We start from the raw sequence: 18,486 nt of genomic DNA on the forward strand, positions 1-18,486 counted from the left end.
ATCGCGGGCCGAATGGTTTACTGAACAGTCATAAACTGACAATGTCATAAACTGACAGCGGAGTGCAGTGATGACAGCGCGGTGCGGACCACATTGCAAGGCCTGGCAGGCTGGATTTGGCCCGCGGGCCTTGTGTTTGACACATGTGCTCTAGAAGGAGCTTTACAGCTCATGTGGCCGAGGCAGGGACACGCACTCCCTCTGCAGAGCCACTGGCCGGCGGGCGGCGATGTGGGGGGTCCTGGCTGGTGGGGTGATTGGGGGGTCCTGGGCTGGTGGGGTGATTGGGGGGTCCTGGGCTGGTGGGGCGGCTTTATGCCACATGGAGACTTTCACCTCCGGTTTCCTTCCAACGCTGGGAGACACGCTCTGCATGGAAGAGCTAACGGCTCACTGCATCAGAAGATGGCGCCTCGGAGCCTGTCCTACATGGACGTGTGCAATAACCTGACCCAAATGCAGTCCCCCGGGGAGGGGCCTGAGCAGGCGTGGAGCCCCATCTCTGCCCCTGCTCCCCCTGCTCCCCCTGCTCCCCCTCCTCCGCCTCTTCCCCCTCCTTTCCTCCTCCCCCTGCTCCCTCTCCTCCCTTTCCTTCCCCTCCTCCCCCTGCTCCCCCTCCTCCCCCTGCTCCCCTCCTCCCCCTGCTCTCCCTCCTCCCCCTGCTCCCCCTCCTCCCCTGCTCCCCCTCCTCCCCCTCCCCCTGCTCCCTCTCCTCCCTCTCCTTTCCCTCCTCCCCCTGCTCCCTCTCCTCCCTCTCCTTCCCTCCTCCCCCTGCTCCCCCTCCTCTCCCTGCTCCCCCGGCTCCTTCTGCTCTCCCTGCTCCCCTCCTCCCCCTCCTCTCCCTCCTCCCCCTCCTCCCCCTCCTTTCCCTCCTCTTCCTGCTCCCGGAACTCGGGACCTCTCCCCTGGACCCTGGGCTGCCATTTCCAGGCACAGAGATGTGGACCCAATCCCCCGCCAGGGCATGGTCTTAGCAAAGCCTTCAGAAATACTGGGCCGCAGACAGTGGGGCAGGCCAGGGGCTCCTGCACCCCGCGGGGGACCCCCAGCAGGTGGCGCCTTAGAACAAGGGGCCAGGAGCTCATTGGCCTCGGGGTGCCTGTGGGTGGGAGAAGCAGAACTTCCCTGAGAGCCGCCCTCTGTCCTGGGACGGGGGAGGGGTGGGGAGGAGGCGGGGAGGCAGGGCACAGGCTCCGCCCAGCAGCTCTGCAAAGAGGCTCTTTTTGCCCAAACGACCTCAGGAGCGTTTTCATCCCGGGAGAAGGGAGAAGGTGGCGATGGGGATGGGTAGGAGCCACCAGAATGGACGCTGGGGCAGAGTGGCCCGGAGACACTCCGCTGTCCTGCCCGGAGGGACGGAGCAGGAGGAGCAGGGGGGAGGGGGGAGGGGGCGGGGGACAAGGGGACCCAGCGGGAGCTCCCGGACACTCTGGGAAGGGGGGTGCGTAGGTTAACACTTTCGGGGAGTGGGCCGGGTACAATGGAGCAGGGCGCACCCCACGGCTGCGTGGCCACACAGGTGCCAGCTGCCCACGGACCGCGAGAAGGCGTGCACGTGTCCGTGAAAGCACACGCACCGCAGGGCTCCCTTAGTCCTGCCGCCCCCGGCCTCCCGCTGAGCTGTCTGCTGCCCCAGGGCTGGCGGCTCGGGCTCCCGGGGGCCGTGTGTCTTACGGCTGCGGGCACCCCCCCTACACTCCGGGCTTCCTCCAGGGGCAGCAGCACAGACTTGCCAGGTGCACGCAGAAATGGCTCCCCCGCTTCGCAGTTTCTCTGGGGACACACTTCTGGTTTTACCCCCCAAAACCATGGGCACCCGGGTTTCCATCGCCCTCCCCCTCTCACCATGGGGCTCTTTCTCTCGGGGCTTCAGCTCCTGCAGAGCCCAGCGCGCCCTCCTTCGCTCTCCTGGCGCAGCGGGGACACCCCTGTCGCATAGGCACTGCGGTTCCCCTCGGAGACCTCTGCAGCTGGACCGGGCCTAAACCCGCACGGCTGCTCCAGCTGGGGCACCGCACCTTCCCCGGCACCCCGGCACCTGGGAGACCAGGGTTTCTACTCAGCGGTACACTTAGTCGGCATTTTCAGGGGGAACATTTTCACATTCGTGATGGGACGGTGGACTCGGGGCTGACAACGGGGAAGGGAAGGCATCCCGGGGTCTGGCGTGTAGAATAGCATTTCTCGTTGGGAAAACACACATTTGCCACAAAAGCGCCCAATCCAAGTGACGGGGTGTGACAGGTGCCACTCAGGAGCAGTCCTGGGAGCCTCACCCTCGTCACTCACGGAGCAGATCTGCAGGAGAGCCCGTTTCCCTCAGGGCAAGGGCGTGCGCATGGTCAGCTGTCCTGGGAGACACCGGTCCGGGCGGCTCAGGTGTCGGGGCCCGGAGCCATGCTGGGACAGGGAGGTCCCCCTCCATGGGGTGTGGCCAGGGCCTGGACCCCGGAGGGCCACGTCCCAGCGTCGCCTGTGGAAGGCAGATCAGGGTCCTTGCAGGGACAGGCATCTTGACTGTGTAAATACACGAACCCACGTGCGTCCTGGATCGGGGCATGGTCACATGACATCGTGGCAGCGATGTTATCCCCTAGCTCTTCTTTCTTCTGGTAAATTCCCTTTAGTAGCTACAGGCTGGGGTTTGCTGAGCTCTGGGGGTGGAGGGTCCAGACTTGAATATCTTTGGGATGGGAAGCAAAGTGGGAAGTGCCCCCTGTCTGCAGGGCCAGAGGAGTGGCGGCCCTGGTGACCCCACAGGTGGACGCTCTCCAGGGGCCACCTCTGGGGAAGCTTGGTGGCAGACACAGCAGCCCAGCAGCCTTGAAGGGGCAGGGGGTCGCCACTTCCAAGCCCACATGAGACGCAAACAGGAAAACAGTTGGGACTGACATCCAGAAATCAGACCCAGAGCAGACTGAGCCCATGAAGTGACAGTGATCTCACACAATAGTCACGGGCAGGACAGGCTGGACCCAGTGTGTTAGCTTCCACCTTTATTGTGGTGGAGGTTGGCCCCTGAGGCACTGCTGTGGCGGGAGGTGTCTGCCTGCTCTCATGCTGGACTCATCGCCAGATGCTGAGGTCAGGCAGGGGAATTTGAGTCCCTTGTCCACCCAGAGAGTAAAAGTAATCGAGGCAGGAGCCAAAGTGAGTGGAACCAATTTATTGAACGTCTGCTGATGGACGGCAATGTGCTAAGGAAGCCCATGGCGAGGCAGCCACCCTCCCCCCACGTGGCAGAGAGGGAACTGAAGCTCAGATTTCAAGGGTCTTTTTCAAGATGAGCCAGTGGAAGTGGCCAGTGGGTGCTCAATGGTAGATGCTTCCTTTCCAAAGATTTTTTTCCAGTTTTGTTTTTAATTTCAAGAAAAATGATTTAAAATATAATAATGTTACATAAATACCAATTATTCAAGAGAAAGGATCTTACACATAATGTTACATGCAATAAATATTAATATTTCAAGAATGTCCAAAGATGCTTGGGTTTGCAGGAAAGCAGTGGAAATATTTGATGAAGGGGTCACTGGACTCATTCATTTCCTTCCTCAAGAAGCTGTGGTCTTGTTAGAAGTGGCTCCTCAAGATGCCAGGGCGAGAGAGAACCAGGCACAGGGGGGCAGCTGGTGCTTGACGCAGCCTCTGACTGGAGACTTCAGTGGCTTCTTCATGCACTCATTGCTTCTGGGGAGCACTAGGAAGCAGCCAGGATTGTGGCACAACCGCAGAAGCACCAGCTGACTCACACGCCACCCTGAGGAGAACAGTGCATTGCTCAGAGTTAGAAGGAAGTCCCAGACTGATGGCCCCTCCCTCTCAAGTCACACAAACACATGAATTCTCCTTTCTCCAGGGAAGAAGCGGACTGTGTCCCCAAGAGCTCATGTCTGAGCAGCTCTGGGCCCGGAGGTCCTCTGGGGGATGGGGGGAAAGTGATCTTATCTGGACCCCGGCTCATCCCTGACAACCCCCAGGACTTTCAGGCTCTGCCTTCAGAGCGGAGTGCAGAGGTTAAGGACTGCACGTGCTCAGAGCCAGCCAGGCCCTCCCTCCCAGGTTCTCCATCTGCCGCCTCCTTCCGCACACGAGGAAGCCCTCAGCGGACGGGAAGCCGTTTGGGGTTGTTCGCAGGCAGCACAGTATCTGGAAGGACCCAGACAGCTGCGAGCATGGAAGGCGAGAGGAAGTGCTGCTGCAGAACTAGGGACGAGAGGGCCCCAGTGCATCCCGGAAGCTATGCTGATGAGCCTCCGGAAGCCAGTTCTCCTCTGAGCCTGGGCCCCTCCTCTGGAGACAGAACAAGGAATGCTTGCTCATTGGCCACGGGCCTGTGGGAGGAGCACCTGCTAGTCGGAGTGGCTCACACTGAGCGGAGCTTCCCCGATCATGTAATGCTCACAGGAGCCATGATGTGGAGGGGGCAGAGGCATGTGACAGGTTCTGGATAGAAAAACGAGTCCAGGCAGGAAGGTGAGCCTGTAGCAGGTCTCCTGGTTGGTCAGGGTAGTGCCAGCATCTACACCCGCTTTTCCTGGCACGCAGGGCAAGGAGCCCTGCCGGGGTTGCACTGGTGACCCTTCACAAAAGGTCTCCCCTCTGAAAAGGGCTCTTCAAAGAGCAGAAAGCCATCGGACTCAGTGGACAAAACACTGCTCTTGGAGTCAAAGCAATTGGTTCGCACTCTGAAGTGTGCACGCAGCTTTGGGGCCTTGGGCTGGTTAAGTGCGTGGTCCCTGGGTGCTCCCATAAGAGTTGTCAGGGGCGCCAAGAGCTGCCCCCCATCCTCCTGTAAAGAGAACTCCACGTGGAATCACCCCCTCGGGCTCTTACCTGTTGGCTGCAGGGCGGCCAGTTCTCAGTTTTGCGACAAAGTGCTCACAGTTGGGAAACAAAGGTTGTCATTCCAGGTTTCCCCAACTTTCTTCCGCGCCAAACTGACAATGTCATGCCCAGGCCGGGGTCTGACCTTGTTATCCAAGTAGTTGTTGACCTTGACCTTGTTGCCCTCTGCCACTGCTCTCAGAGGTTCCCATTTCACCACATAATCACGTACATTGCTGGAACAGCTTGGCCAGCTGTTTACACCTGGGAACACAGAGAGATTCTAAGAAGCTGCCACCACAGCAGTGCCACGTTGGACAAGGAGGGGAAGAAGAACGGAAGTCACTCTACTGACATCCGAGGTCATGGGCCCTTCCTTCTACAGTCTTCCCTCTTGCTGGAAGCTAAATTGAGCAGGAGTGCCATTGCTTGATCCACACGTTTGTAACGTAAATCCTTAAGGATCTGTTGCCAGCAGGTTCCAGAGCAACAAGTGGCAGCTCCGTCATAACGTAGAATGGCTGCAGTGGCATTCCACTGATGTGAGACTTTGGTGCGTTTAACAACTCTCCAATTGTTGGGTGTGTCAGTTATTTAAACTTGTCTTTGACAACACACAATGAAATCATAAAAGTGCTTGCAGATGGTGCATCTTTGGGCATGGGTCTGACTCAAAGTTTTGAGTTTTTCAGAATCTACCTGGAAGAAGCCAGTCTCAACTGATTCTCTTACCACCTCTCCCAGGTGGTGACTTGTCTCCATTTCACAGGACACATTTTGAGCCAGAAAACTTAAGCGACAAAAGTTGTGGAGCAAGGATTGGAAAGAATTCCAAAGGCCTAGTGATTTCTACTGTTGTGTGGCAGCTCATTTTCTTATGTCCTACTACCTGGCTTAGTTCTGGACGCTTAAGTGAGAGTCACAACAGAATTGTCAACTGATGGAGTCCCCATCCCATTCCTTAGTGTAAAGATCTGACATGTCAGAGTTCAAAGGAAACAGATGCTATTAGCACAGCAATGAGTTCTCTTTTATTCCCGCTTTTCAACATAAAGCTGGTGATTAAACAAATAAGTTATCTTTACCTTTAGTTGCCGCATGGATCACATAGCCGCCTCCCACATAGATTGCCCAGTGCTTATGGACACCTTGACTGATTTCAAGCAGGTCTCCAGGCATTGGGTCATCACTTGACTACAACAGAAAAGCAGAGAGTGTAGACAGACGGCAGGACACAGCAGAGGCCTGGCTGGAGAGCAGTAGTAACCCCTGGAGAAGAGCCTCTGGGACTGCTGGGGTCACCAGCTTTGCTGTCACTCAGAGAAGCCCCGTTGGGGTCAGGAGGGACAGGAAGCCTGGACAAAGTCAGGCCAAAGCCTCTCCTCTCAGGGACCTGGCACATTGGCCCTGCCCCATTGCTCCTGCCCCATTGCTGGGCATGAGCCTGGCTTTCATCTGCTCTGACACGTCCACATCGGAGCCTGCCTGCAGCAGAGAGACCGCCTCCCAGGCTGCCGGTTCCTGAGGACAGCTCACACGCCCGCCCCTCACGGGCTCTTCCAGGCCAACGACCCAATCCGAGCTCACTGCGCCACTGCCCACCGCCCCAATGGCCCAGGTCCAGGTCCAAGCCAACTAGAGCAGCGTCTCCCCCAGAGCCTGCAGAAACTGTTCCCCCAGCCAGTCCCAAGCCTGCCCGCCCCCTCAGTCACTCCTCCCGCAGAAACCTCAGGCAAGGCTCTTGCCCACGCTTCTCCCCACTTTCTCAGCCTCCTCCCCAACCCAGTGCTCCCTCCTGTGGCCCTGAGTGGTGGGCCATGCCCCCTCCTCTTGGGAACTGGGAGTCACAAACTGTCTTCTCTGTAATCGCCTCCTGACTGGTTGTCTTTCCTGAACCTCAACGACTCTATTAATATGCAAGTGTTGCCGAAAACAGTTTGGCTCAATATATAGAGCATTGGCTTGGGGACTAAAAGGTCCAGGGTTCGATTCTGGTCAAGGGCATGTACCTTGGTTGCCGGCATATCCCCTGTAGGGGGTGTGCAAGAGGCTGCTGATCGATGACTCTCTCTCATCGATGTTTCTGACTATCTCTCTCCCTTCCTCTCTGAACAAAATCAATAAAATATATTTAAAAAAAAATACGCAAGTGTTAAAGCAGGATGTCCACAGAGGTGCTGAGTAGCCTCCTCAGATTCTGTCCCAACCTCTGGGCCCTCATTCACGTGAGACACAAACTGAAGGCTCCTCAGGAGGCTGCTGTTCTCCACGTTCACGTACTTCCCAGGGAACGAGTGTCCCCCCACAGGGCATCCAGTCCCCATGGAAAGAAGCCTGCTCTCTGTCCCTCTGCTCTTTCTGTCCCCTTCCTTCTGGCGGCACTCAGCTTAGCTTGCTCAATCACAGGCCTAGTCATCCTTCACTCTCCTCCCTCAGCCCCACGTCCACATACCAAGTGCCTTCAATGCCATCTTCCTCCACTCCCTCCCTCTAATACAGATCCCGTTCCACCCACTCCTTACCCACGGTGTTGTCCAGTGGGACCTTCAAGGCGAACGTCTGCCAATGCCTACCTGGACCTTCAGAATGCTGTCCACCCCCTTTAGGCAGCTCATGGTCCAGCTTTGCACCCTCATCCTTCTCACCCTCGTCCCTCTTCATCCCCGTCCCTCTTCACCTTCCTCTGTTCTGCTCTTCCTGAGCTACTTGTGTTCCCCATCTCATTCTCTCTCCTGCTGCTTTGATGCCATGTTCTCTCTCCTCCTACACCCTCCGTGCCTCCCCGTGTGACACTCTCCTCCCAGCAGAACAGTCTCTCCTCTGGCACCTCCCTGCCTCAGGCTGGACCAGCTGCCCCTCCTCTCTGTGACCAGATGGCTTTGATACAACTTTCTGTGCCTCTCTGCCAGCACCTCTGGTTTGGGAACTAATAGGGTTGGTAAGAGCCCACCATGAGGACCGGGCTGCCCAGCACCTCTTCCTTTAGGACAAGGCCAAGGCTAGCTCTCTGGGCGAACACATTTGGTGAAGGGCCTTGAAGGTCTCCCAGCTGGGCAGCTGCAGTTGAGACTGGACTGGCTGTCAGTGACCTTCAGAGCACTGGGTGCCCACAGCCACTGTCCTGGGATGAGGATCCCTTGGAACTGCTTCTGGACTGAAAGGTGCTCCTCAGGGACAGATACACCTGGTTCCCTCCTCACCTCACGTTGGAGAAGTTGCCTGAACTCTGTGTGCCCCAGGGCTTATGGTCCCGACTTAGTGACTCTCACATGCTGGGCACTCTAGCACTGCTGTGAGAACCGATGCTCTAGCATCATTGTGAGAACTAATACTCTAGCATTGCTGTGAGAATTAATGCTGTATATTAATATAACAAATATCATGCAGGCTTCACTGGGGTTTTCCCCCAAATCCCACCCATTCTCCCACTAGGAAGAACTCCAGAGAGTAAAGGGTCACCTTGAGGGGCCTTACCAACTCCCGGCGGGACAAGCCATATCTCAGGTCAGCAACAAAACGCTCGCTGTTTTTAAGAAGAACTATGTAAGTCTTCTGGTCACCAATCATCTTCTTGGCGGAAGTGATGATCTCTTCCACAGGCCGGGGCCTGTACTTATGGTCCAAGTGGTTGTTGACCTTGTAGGGAGAGCCGGAAGCCGCCGTCTGCAGAGGCTCTTTTTTGACCTCAGCCCGGCCACTCAGAAACATAGGCAAGTTGGAGAAGACAGTACTGCGCGACTGCGCTGGAACCACAGAGAGAGCCACAGGCAGGTGAGACAGGGAGCCAGGAGGAGGGGACAAAGGCACAAACCTACCAGTTGAGGGGGTTGGGGTGGCAGCTTTCCCGGGAAGGATGCGCAGAGTCACATATTCTGTTCTTTTCTGAGCAAGGTGTCCTGAATTATTTTCTCATGTCATAATGCCAGGGTAGTCAATGGCCAGGTCACAAGATAATGTCATAGTGTTGTGTGAATGTGACCCATGCGCTTTTCCTGAGCATTTGGGTTGATGGAAAGCTGAGCCATAAGAAGCAGTTCTGTTAGGAATATACTCGTCTATCTGTGCATCTTTATACCCGGCTGTGCTTAGAATCAGATCTATTTTCATATATTTTCTGGCTTAATTCTCGTTGTACCCTTCAAGGAAAATAACATCATCTCCATTTTGCAACAGATACGGGGCCCAGAGGGGCATTAACAGTCAGGCCTGTGCTGCGAAAGCTCCTAGAACCACCGTGTGACACTTCCTCTCTCGAGCTCGGAAGGCCAGGCTCCTTCCTCGCTCAGAGCTGAGGCCTAGGGGGACCTGCACATCCGTGTCTTCTGTCCCATGGCCTGGCACAGGGAGAGGCCACAGAACAGCTCTCAGCTGATGGACTCCCAAGTCTGTTCTTTTTAAAAAATATGTCTTTATTGATTTCAGAGAGAGGAAGGGAGAGGGAGTTAGAAACATCAATGGTGAGAGAATCATCAATTGGTTGCTTCCTGCGTGCCCCCTATCTGGGATCGAGCCCATAACACAGGCATGAGACCTGACGGGGAATGGAACCATGACCTCCTGGTTCATGGGTTGATTGATGCTCAACCACTGAGCACCGCTGATGGAGCCCAATTCCATTCTCCTAGGGAGTCCTGGGTGCATTTTCCAAGGGGAAGAGTAACATTGAGCACACTAATTTAGCACCCTACTCTCTGCTTCTAATCTCAAGGATGAAGGCTGCACTTGGAATCTATCCTGTTAACAGAACCTGCCCACACCTTGGAGGTCAGATATGAAAAGGACCACATGTCCTCACAGTCATGCTCTCTCCTACAAGGCCCCCAAGTGTCATCTGGGTAAAATGAGCTTGATTAACTTTTTCTACTAAACCCCTGTGTTCCTCCAACACCGTGAGGACAAATGATGACTTGCTGGAAACACATAAGATGCAAAAAGTCGCATTCCCACATGGATGACAAGTATTTCCCCTGACGAAGACAGAGCATCAAAGGTTACATCGCCATTGCTCTGCGGGGCACGAGCCAGTCTGCATCGAACGTAGCAGGCTCATTCCAGCCACCGCGGTGTTCTTCACAGACCACGCACCAGTTCCATTCGTCCTCCTGTTAATGCCTTGTCATCATCCTGCTTTCGCCATAGTTATGAGGTCGATGATCTATTCCCAGGTGCTTGCTATGCATTTTCATGAGAATTTTCCCTTTGGGTGGGCCCTTGGAAAGCTGCTTCTGCTAAGCAGCATCTATTACCGATACTAAGACACGAAGTTTGTGAAATCACACACTTTCGAAAACCACAACATGGAGGTCCCTTCGAATGAAGACCTGGACCGTGAGCTCCCGATGAACTTGGCTGCGTTAAAGCACATCATCAGAGCCCCAGGTACGGAGGGAGCCAGTGCTGCCTGCCTAGAGATGCAAGGGAGGTCAGTGTATCCCTAACACAACTGCTTCTCAGGGCTCAGCTTTCAGGTGCGGAAGCAGCCTAGGGGCATGGTGGCACCAGGGAGCTTCTGCTGCGCTGCCAGGTCCGCTCGGACCGTGTGGGCACAGGGGCTGGGCATGGACTCCGCCCTGCACAAGCTCTGTGCAGGGAGAACGTGTCTCCCAACTCAGGCTCCCGTGCTGAGCTTTCATTTCAGCTGCTCTCGTTATCTTATTACAAACCCCTGGCAGATCCCGCTGTCAACAGGCCTTACCTGGAGGAGCCAGATGGATCACATCACCCTCGCCCACATAGAGTGCCCAGGTACAGTAGAACTGGTGAGAGATCTCAATCATGTCTCCGGGCCTGGGCTCTTCCTCACGCTGCAGGAGGAAAACCAGAAATGGTAGACGGACTGCTAGGCAACAGCTGAGACCCTGGTGGGAGCTGCAGCACAGCCTGGGGACCACAGGCTGCTGTTCATCACCTGTTACAGGGGAATCCCTTGTCTTTCCTCTTTCTGACGGTCCCCACTGAGGGGGGACCGGGAGCTAGAACCCAGGAGAACGAACATCTGGAATGGAGAAAGCAGCATGGTCTGGGGGACGTAGGATGTGTGTGTGGTGTGTACATACACAGTGCATGAAGGCGTGTATATGCAAGCACACAGTGTGTGCAGGCATGTATGTGCAGGTGGGATGCACATGTGTCCTGATTGTAATGACATGACAGGCTGCATATAGAACCCCTTCCCTGAGGCAGGGGCCGCAGGCCCATCCCCAACAACCTGGACAGGTGAGTCTGAATGTCTCGGCCCTCACACACTGCCCTCCTGTCTCCATCATGCCTCTGGCCCAGGCTGTGCTTGGCTGCAACACAGGGCTCTTCCAGGCTGGAGACACCCACCCTTGGAGATGCCGACCAGACAGAAGGAAGTGACAGCAGCTTACCAGCCCCCAAGCCTTCCATGGGCCCAGTGTGGCTGCCCAGCATCCTGCACTGGTCAGGATGGTGGCAGGTGGGGCTCACACACTCAGGCAGCAGGCTCTCCTGGCACACTGCCCACCATGACTGCCACCCTCCACAGCCCAGAGGAAGAAGTAGTGCCCATCTGGGGAAACTGAGGATCAGAGCAGGGACTTGCCCAGGGACACAGCTGGCAATGGCTGCGCTGGGTCTTCACTACCCTCTCTCTCTCTGGTTCTGTTTCCACCCCCTCTCCCTGCTTTGCCCAACTCCTCCCTGCTCCTCATTGGCACTGCCCAGGGCACTGAGGCTTCCTGATTTGAAAATTTTCAGTTTATCTTCCTGTTTGTGCCTGACCGCAGCAAACCTCCTGCAGCGTTCACTCCAGGAGCCCAATCTGAGACCAGGGGCCAGCTTCCGTTTGCCCTCATTCCATGCCCATATCCTACAATGGTCACTTAGCTGGGAAGCTTCTCTGGAATCCACTGCTTTGTTCATCTTTCCCCCATGACTTTATTCAGGACCATCCTGTACCTGATTATGTGACCCAACACTTTCCTGTCCAACCCCCAAACTTCTGTCCCACCCACTCCAGGGCTTGTATGAGCCTCCATGGTGGGGACACTTGGTCCTGATGGGAGTGAGTAGTGGAGATGGCTTCGTGCCTCGACTCCTGGAGTGGCCAGAGCTCTGTGGTCGGGGTTCTACCTTGGCTCCAGCTCTGCAGAGGAAGGTAGTGGCAGAGCTGAGGGGGACGATGGGAAACCATGGCCTCAGGGGTCACTGTTCTCTGTGTACTGTTCCTAGATGCAGCCTGGAAACTACTATGTCTACCCCCACCTCAGCCCTGAACTCCAGACTCATATGTCCAACTGCTATTCCACAGCTCCAGATGGATATCTAATGGTCACCTCAACACTACACATGAGCATCAAATCCTTAATTTCCCTCCCATACCTGCTCCTCCTCCCCTCATTCTCCTCCATCCAGGCTGCCCATCACCAGTCACAGGGGCTGTGAGCCCTGGAGCTGCTGTGGTTCAGCAGAAAGAGCAGGGACCGCTGGGGATTAAATCCTGCTTCTGCCTCTTTTTTTTTTTTTTTTTTTTTTTTAAATATATTTTATTGATTTTTTTTTTACCCTGCTTCTGCCTCTTAACTCGCTGTGTGTTAGTAAGAGGGAAAGAGGGAAGGGTAAGCATGTGCCCAGACCTTACATAACATGTTCTTGAGCTCCTACATAGGCCACATATCTGAGTATCTCTTGCCTGAGGGCTCTCTGGGGCCTTAGGACACCTGTCATGGTGCAGGGCTGGCCCAGACTTTCCCTGACAGCACACAGGGCATCAGGAGCTGCTTTAGGGTGAGACTTAGAGGCGAAGGATCCTAAAGGGATAGAGGAGCCCAGAGCCCCAGAGGTTCTCCAAACATCCCCTCCTTCTGCACATGGAGAAACTGAGACCAGAGAGGAAGTGACCTGTTCAAAGACCCTGAGTGGATCAGGAACTGACCTGAGATTTGATCTCAGACATCCTAACGCCCTGCCAGCAAGAGACATGGAGCATAATTTCATATCATTCCTGGTAAGGTTTTCTTCTGGCTGCACATTCCTGTCACCTCCATTCCAAGCAGACCCCCGAAGGGAGAGAGAGCCCCATCAGAGGGCCTTACCTGCTGGCTAGGGAAGTTGCCATATCTCAGATCGGTGACAAAGTGCTCACAGTTCCTGCTCAGAACAGGGTATTCCGTCTTCCTACCAACCAACCAGTTCCCAAGTGCAATGATCTTCTTCATGGGCCATGGTGTGTACACGTGGTCCAAGTAGTTGTTGACCTTATAGGAGCAGTTTTCCGCCACGTCCACGAGGAGCTCCCTTTTCACCACCCCTAAGCCGGTGGGGGAGCCAGCCTCCGAGTTCTCCTCTGGAATCAGACACAGGAGTATCAGGAACTGCAGGGAGGCCAGGGAGGGAGAGAGGAGACGCAAGACAGGGAGGAAGGGCCAGGGGATCACACTATTGAGCTCTGGTGTCCGTCCCTTCACCAATGGGATTGGAGGATTCCATCATTTTGCTCTTTCCCTTAAGGAGCTGTGCGTACTTTTCATGATAATCAATGCTGTCATGGTTAGTGGCTGCCATTGTGCTCCATTATATGAATGGACATCATCTAGTTGACCAAGTCCCTACTATTGGCTAGTCCAGAGCTTATCCATTGTAAACAATGGTAGTAAATTGTACTTGTTCATCTTTGCACTTGTGTGTTTCAGAAAGAGATCAAAGTTGTTCTGGACCTACTGTGTTTCAGACACTCTGCTGTGATAATCCTGTATTATAAAGCAACTGAATGACAGACCAACCAGAATGACTCAACGACCATGGATCCTTGTCTGGCTGGCTCCTCCCGCCCGCCCTCATCCCTGCCGGCCCCTCCACGCCTAAATCACTGCCTGGCTCGCTGGTGCATGTACATTTAGTGAAGGACAAGAAAATAAACATCAGTCCCTTCTGTCCCTGACCAGAGTTCCCAGAGGGCTCTGCTAATACTGCAGTCAAGGTGTGGAATTCTCCCTCCATGGCCCACAGCCCCAGGAGACCCTCCAAATTAGCCAAAGGACAGCCTAAGCTTTACGGGGATGGCGGCCCTTTGCAGAGGAATGGAGAGAGGCCGGGTGGGGGTTTGTGTCATTGCACTGCCTTGCAGATTAGGTGAGCTTTCAATCTCTTTAAAAGCAGCGGCCAAGAGGACCTGTAGGCTGCTAGGAGCAACAGAGAAGGGTAGGCACATTCAAAATCAGAAAAACTTTTCAACAAACAGACATGAAGATCATCTTGGGAAACTGAGGGCAGAGTCCCAGGAAGAAGGCAAAAATCATTCAAGGGCCATCATCCATCTTGATACACTTTGGCAAAAACACATAAACTTCATCTCATGGCACAAAACCATCCTTTTTTTGTGTGCGTTTTTTGTGCCATCCTTAAAGTATAATTAGAAGCAGCTGGGGGAAAGCTATACCTGCCAGCATTAGACCTCACGGTGGGCCCTGCCCAATGTACCCTATCAGGGCGGGGCTGCCGTACCCCACCTTGCACGAATTCATGTACTAGACCTCTACTTACACATATTCCCTCACTTATTCTCCTTTTGAATTTCTTGGGTAAAATTCTCATCTCCATTTTAGAACCGATAGTGGACATGAGGCATCATTGGCCTTCTCTGGCCCAGCTCTGGCCACATGGAGAGGCCACACAGCGCTTCCAGCTGGTGGCGTCCAGTCCATTGAGCCTGGAGCCGGGATTTGCTCTCTAAGAGGAGGGAACTGAGGAGCACGCTAACCAGCAGGCTCCTTTGTGTGTGAGGCTCCAGGCTGATGCTGCACTTAGCACCGCCCTTGAGGAAGCACGACCTGCTCACTCCCACACAGGCAGGACCCGCTCCTCACACTCATCTCCCTGTTCCAACCCTCCTGAATGTCGTCTGGATTAGGGGGTTTCGCTGACTATTTGCTATCAATGCTGACAGTTCTCAACGCTGTCAGTGTAGGTGACAGCGCATAGGAACCTGGTCAGTTACAAGGAGATTCTTGTGATCATGAGAAGGTTTCTGTCCAGCGAGAACACAAACGCTTGCTGTCCGTGGTGTGGGTGCCATTGCTCTGCAGGGGCCTGTGCCTCCCAGTCCGAGGTCTCATCCCTGCACCTTCCTGTCATGGATGGTGCTGCCTTCTCTGACTGCCTGTCATCCTGCTTCTGCTCTCCCTGTGCTACATCAGGGTACAGGTGCTCATGTGTGTGAGACTCTCTGTGACGTGTGACCTGGGAGAGCTGCTGCGTGGGGGTGTTCAGGAAACCCTCTCAGGACGCCCTGTTCTGTGACATCCTCTGAGCACAGGACACAGCCTGAGAGGCAGTCCCTCCATGAGACCGGGATACCCAGACATGCTGCTGGTTTAGAGAGATCTGTCTGCTCGCCCAGTTAATGGGCCTGTGCTGGAGCATGTCCAATGCAGGCGCAGCTGGCTTCCCTGGGGCCCACGGACCTCGGTCCTGCTGAGTCAGGACCTGAGGGACCACTGAGATGTCTCCAAGGAACACGGATGTACAGTGAGCACTGTCACTGCCCAAGGAGAACCAACACGGGTTCCTAGGGTGGCATTAGGCTTTGAATTGTTCTCATCATGGTAACAACTCTTTGGAAAGTTACACTTTCTACCCCCTTACCTGGGGGAGCCAGGTGGATCACATAACCATCGCCCTCATAGAGGACCCAATGGGAGGAGCTGATGCGGGAAATCTCAATCAGGTCTCCAGGCTTGGGCTCTTTACGAAACTGCAAGAGAACAGCCAGGAAGTTGAGGCAGAGTTCAAGGAGCTGCAGAAGCCCACCTGGGGATTGGCTTATAAATGCTCACCCCATGGGAAGAATGTGTGTGTGTGTGTGTGGTGGACTCATGTCCCCTATGAGGTCCTCAGGCTGCAGTAGCTCTAGAGAGTGCCTCGTTAGTAACTGGAGGCCTGGAAAAATATGGTGTATATTGGCAGAAACGATTTGTCCAGAATGTGTGTGTGATGCATGAGGGTCTGTGTGTATTGTGCATGGATATGTTGTGTGTTGCATGTACATACTGTCACAATGGATGTAGACATGCCTATGCAGATGTATTGTGTATATGTCTGGAGAGTGATAACATAACAGCCTGCATCTAAATTCCTTCCCTGAGGCTGGGGTCCTGGCCCATCCCCCACAACATTGTCCATGTGAGTATGAGCTTCTCTGCTCTCACACACTGACCCTCATGTCTCCATCATGTGTTTGCCCTGGCTGTGCATGGGCCCAACACCCACCCCCTCACACTCTGCCCTCCCAGCCCCGGCACACGGGCCCTTGAAGATGCTGAACTGACAGACAGCAGGTGACAGCTTCCTAAGGGCCCCTGAGCATTGGAGAAGGCCCTATTGCTGTTGCCCAGCTTCCTGCCCCGGGGACAGGGCTCACAGTCACACACAGGCTCTGCCGGCACATTTCCCCCGTAGCTGCCACCCTCCCAGGCCCAGGGGGTGGAAGCAGCACCCACATACTCAGCTGAGGCGTAGAGAAGTAGAAAAGGGACACTCAGCTGGCTGTGGTTACACTGGGTCTTCTCTACCCCGTCGTTCCTGGTCCCCTTTTCTCCCTCCATCCCTTGCTCACCTCATCCCTGTCCTCAGTGTTTCTGCCCAGGGCACCACAGGTTCCTGATTTGAGATTTTTTTTTTTTTTTTTTTTTTTTAGTTTTCCTTCCTGTTTGTGCATGACCTCAGCAAACCTCCTGCAGCGCTTACCCCAGGAGCCCAATCTGAGACCAGGGGCCAGCCTCCCTTTGCCCTCATTCCATGCTAATATCCAACAATAGTCATTTAGCGTGGAAGCTTCTCTGGAATCCAGTTTTTTGTTCATCTCTACTCATGATTTTATTCAGGGCCATTCTGTTCCCAATTATGTGACCCCACGTTTTCCTGTCCACCCCCCTCACTTCTGTCCCACCCACTCCAGGGCCTGCGTAAGCCTCCATGGTGGGTCATTTGGTCCTGATGGCAGTGGACATGTAGGGGGCTTCCAGCCTGGCTCCTGGGGCCAGAGCTCTGGGGGTGAAAGTGGGAATGGCTCTGTGGTCGGGGCTCTACCTGGGCTCCAGCTCTGCAGAGGGAGGTGGTGGCAGAGCTGAGGGGGACGATGGGAAACCATGGCCTCAGGGATCACTGTGCTCTGTGTACTGTTCCCAGGTGCAGCCTGGAAACTTCTATCTCCATCCCAACCTCAGCCCTGAACTCCAGACTCACACGTCCAACTGCTACTCAACAGGTCCACCTGGATGTCTAATGCTCACCTCAACATCCCCCATGAGCAGCAAATCCTTAATTTCCCTCTCAAACCCCCTCCTCTCATCATCTTCCTCCTTTCAGGCTTCCATCACCCAGTAACCGGGGCTGTGAGCCCTGGAGCTGCTGTGGTTCAGCAGAAAGAGCAGGTACTGGTGGGGATTGAATCCTGCTTCTGCCTCTTCACTCGCTGTGTGTTGGTAAGAGGGAAAGAGGGAGGGGTAAGACTGTGCCCAGACCTTACATAACATGTTCTGAAACTCCTACATAGGCCACAGACCTGAGCATCTCTTGCTGAGGACTCTCTGGGGCCTTAGGACACCTGTCATGGTGCAGGGCTGGCCCAGACTTTCCCTGACAGCACTCAGGGCATCAGGAGCTGCTTTAGGGTGGGTCTCAGAGACAAAGGATCCTAAAGGGAAAGGAGTGGTCTGTGCCCCAGAGGTCCTCCAACATCCCCTCCCTCTGCACATGGGGAAACTGAGGCCAGAGAGGAAGTGACCTGTTAAAGACCCTGAGTGGATCAGGAACTGACCTGAGATTTGATCTCAGACATGCTAAGTGCCAGCCAGCAGAAGGGAGGGAGCATAATTTTGCATCATTCACGATAAGTTTTTCTTCTGGATCAAAGCCCTCTCTTTCCTATCCCCCAAGCATATGTCTAAGAGGGAGAGGGAGCCCCCCCAGGGAGGGCCTTACCTGCCGGCTGCGGGCCTTGCCATATCTCAGATCGAAGACGAAGTGCTCACTGTTTCTCCTCAGATCATTGTCCTCCATCTCCTTACCAACCATCTCCTTCCCAGACTTGAGTATCTCCTTTATGGGCCGAGGTTTGTACAGGTGGTCCAAGTGGTTGTTCACCTTATAGGAGCTGTTTTCCACCACTGCCTCAAGGAGCTGCCTTTTCACCACCTCTAAGCTGGCTGTGGTACCAGCCCCAGACTTCTCCCCTGGAATCAGACACAGGAGTATCAGCAACTGCAGGGAGGCCAGGGAGGCAAAAGACACAAGACAGGGAGGAAGGGCCAGGTGAGCTCTGGTGTCTGTCCCTTCACCAATGTGATGAGAGGATTCATGAATTTTACTCTTTTACTTAATGAGCTGTGACTACTTTATCAAGCTAATGAGTACTGTGATGCTCAGTAGTTGCTATTGTGCTCCATGATATGAATGGACATCATCTAGTTGACCAATCCACCATCATTGACCCTTCTCGTCCATGAGACCAGGACACCCAGAAAGGTGACTGTTTTAATGAAATCTATCTGCTCGCCCAGCCAAAGGGCCAGAGGGAGAGCTCCTAATGCTGACATAGCTCGACTTCACTGAAGCCCACGGACCTCTTTCCCTGCTGTGTGAGGGTCTGGGAAACCACTGAGATGACCCTAAGGCAGTGTTTCCCAACCTTCTCTCATGATG

At 54.6% G+C, this 18,486-nt stretch overlaps 1 protein-coding gene across 17 annotated transcripts in view; it reads right to left on the bottom strand.

The window, feature by feature from the left end:
• Positions 1 to 3,151: 3,151 nt before the first annotated feature.
• The window catches only part of LOC311628517 (uncharacterized protein), a 130,308-nt gene continuing 114,973 nt past the window's right edge, over positions 3,152 to 18,486 (bottom strand). For 16 of the 17 annotated variants that reach the window (XM_084895737.1, XM_084895739.1, XM_084895745.1 and 13 more), the window contains 8 exons: positions 17,767 to 18,017; positions 15,430 to 15,538; positions 12,882 to 13,132; positions 10,520 to 10,628; positions 8,299 to 8,567; positions 5,910 to 6,018; positions 4,834 to 5,088; positions 3,152 to 3,757 (listed from right to left, as the gene is read on the bottom strand). In XM_084895737.1, coding sequence (XP_084751863.1) covers positions 4,859 to 5,088; positions 5,910 to 6,018; positions 8,299 to 8,567; positions 10,520 to 10,628; positions 12,882 to 13,132; positions 15,430 to 15,538; positions 17,767 to 18,017 — 1,328 coding nt within the window. In that variant the 3' untranslated portion in view covers positions 3,152 to 3,757; positions 4,834 to 4,858. The remainder of the gene's footprint in view (positions 3,758 to 4,833; positions 5,089 to 5,909; positions 6,019 to 8,298; positions 8,568 to 10,519; positions 10,629 to 12,881; positions 13,133 to 15,429; positions 15,539 to 17,766; positions 18,018 to 18,486) is intronic. The other variant, XM_084895744.1, reaches the window with a different exon arrangement.

The sequence above is a fragment of the Pipistrellus hanaki genome, assembly GCF_964339955.1.
Source record: "Pipistrellus hanaki genome assembly, chromosome: 9".
Taxonomy (NCBI): domain Eukaryota; kingdom Metazoa; phylum Chordata; class Mammalia; order Chiroptera; family Vespertilionidae; genus Pipistrellus; species Pipistrellus hanaki.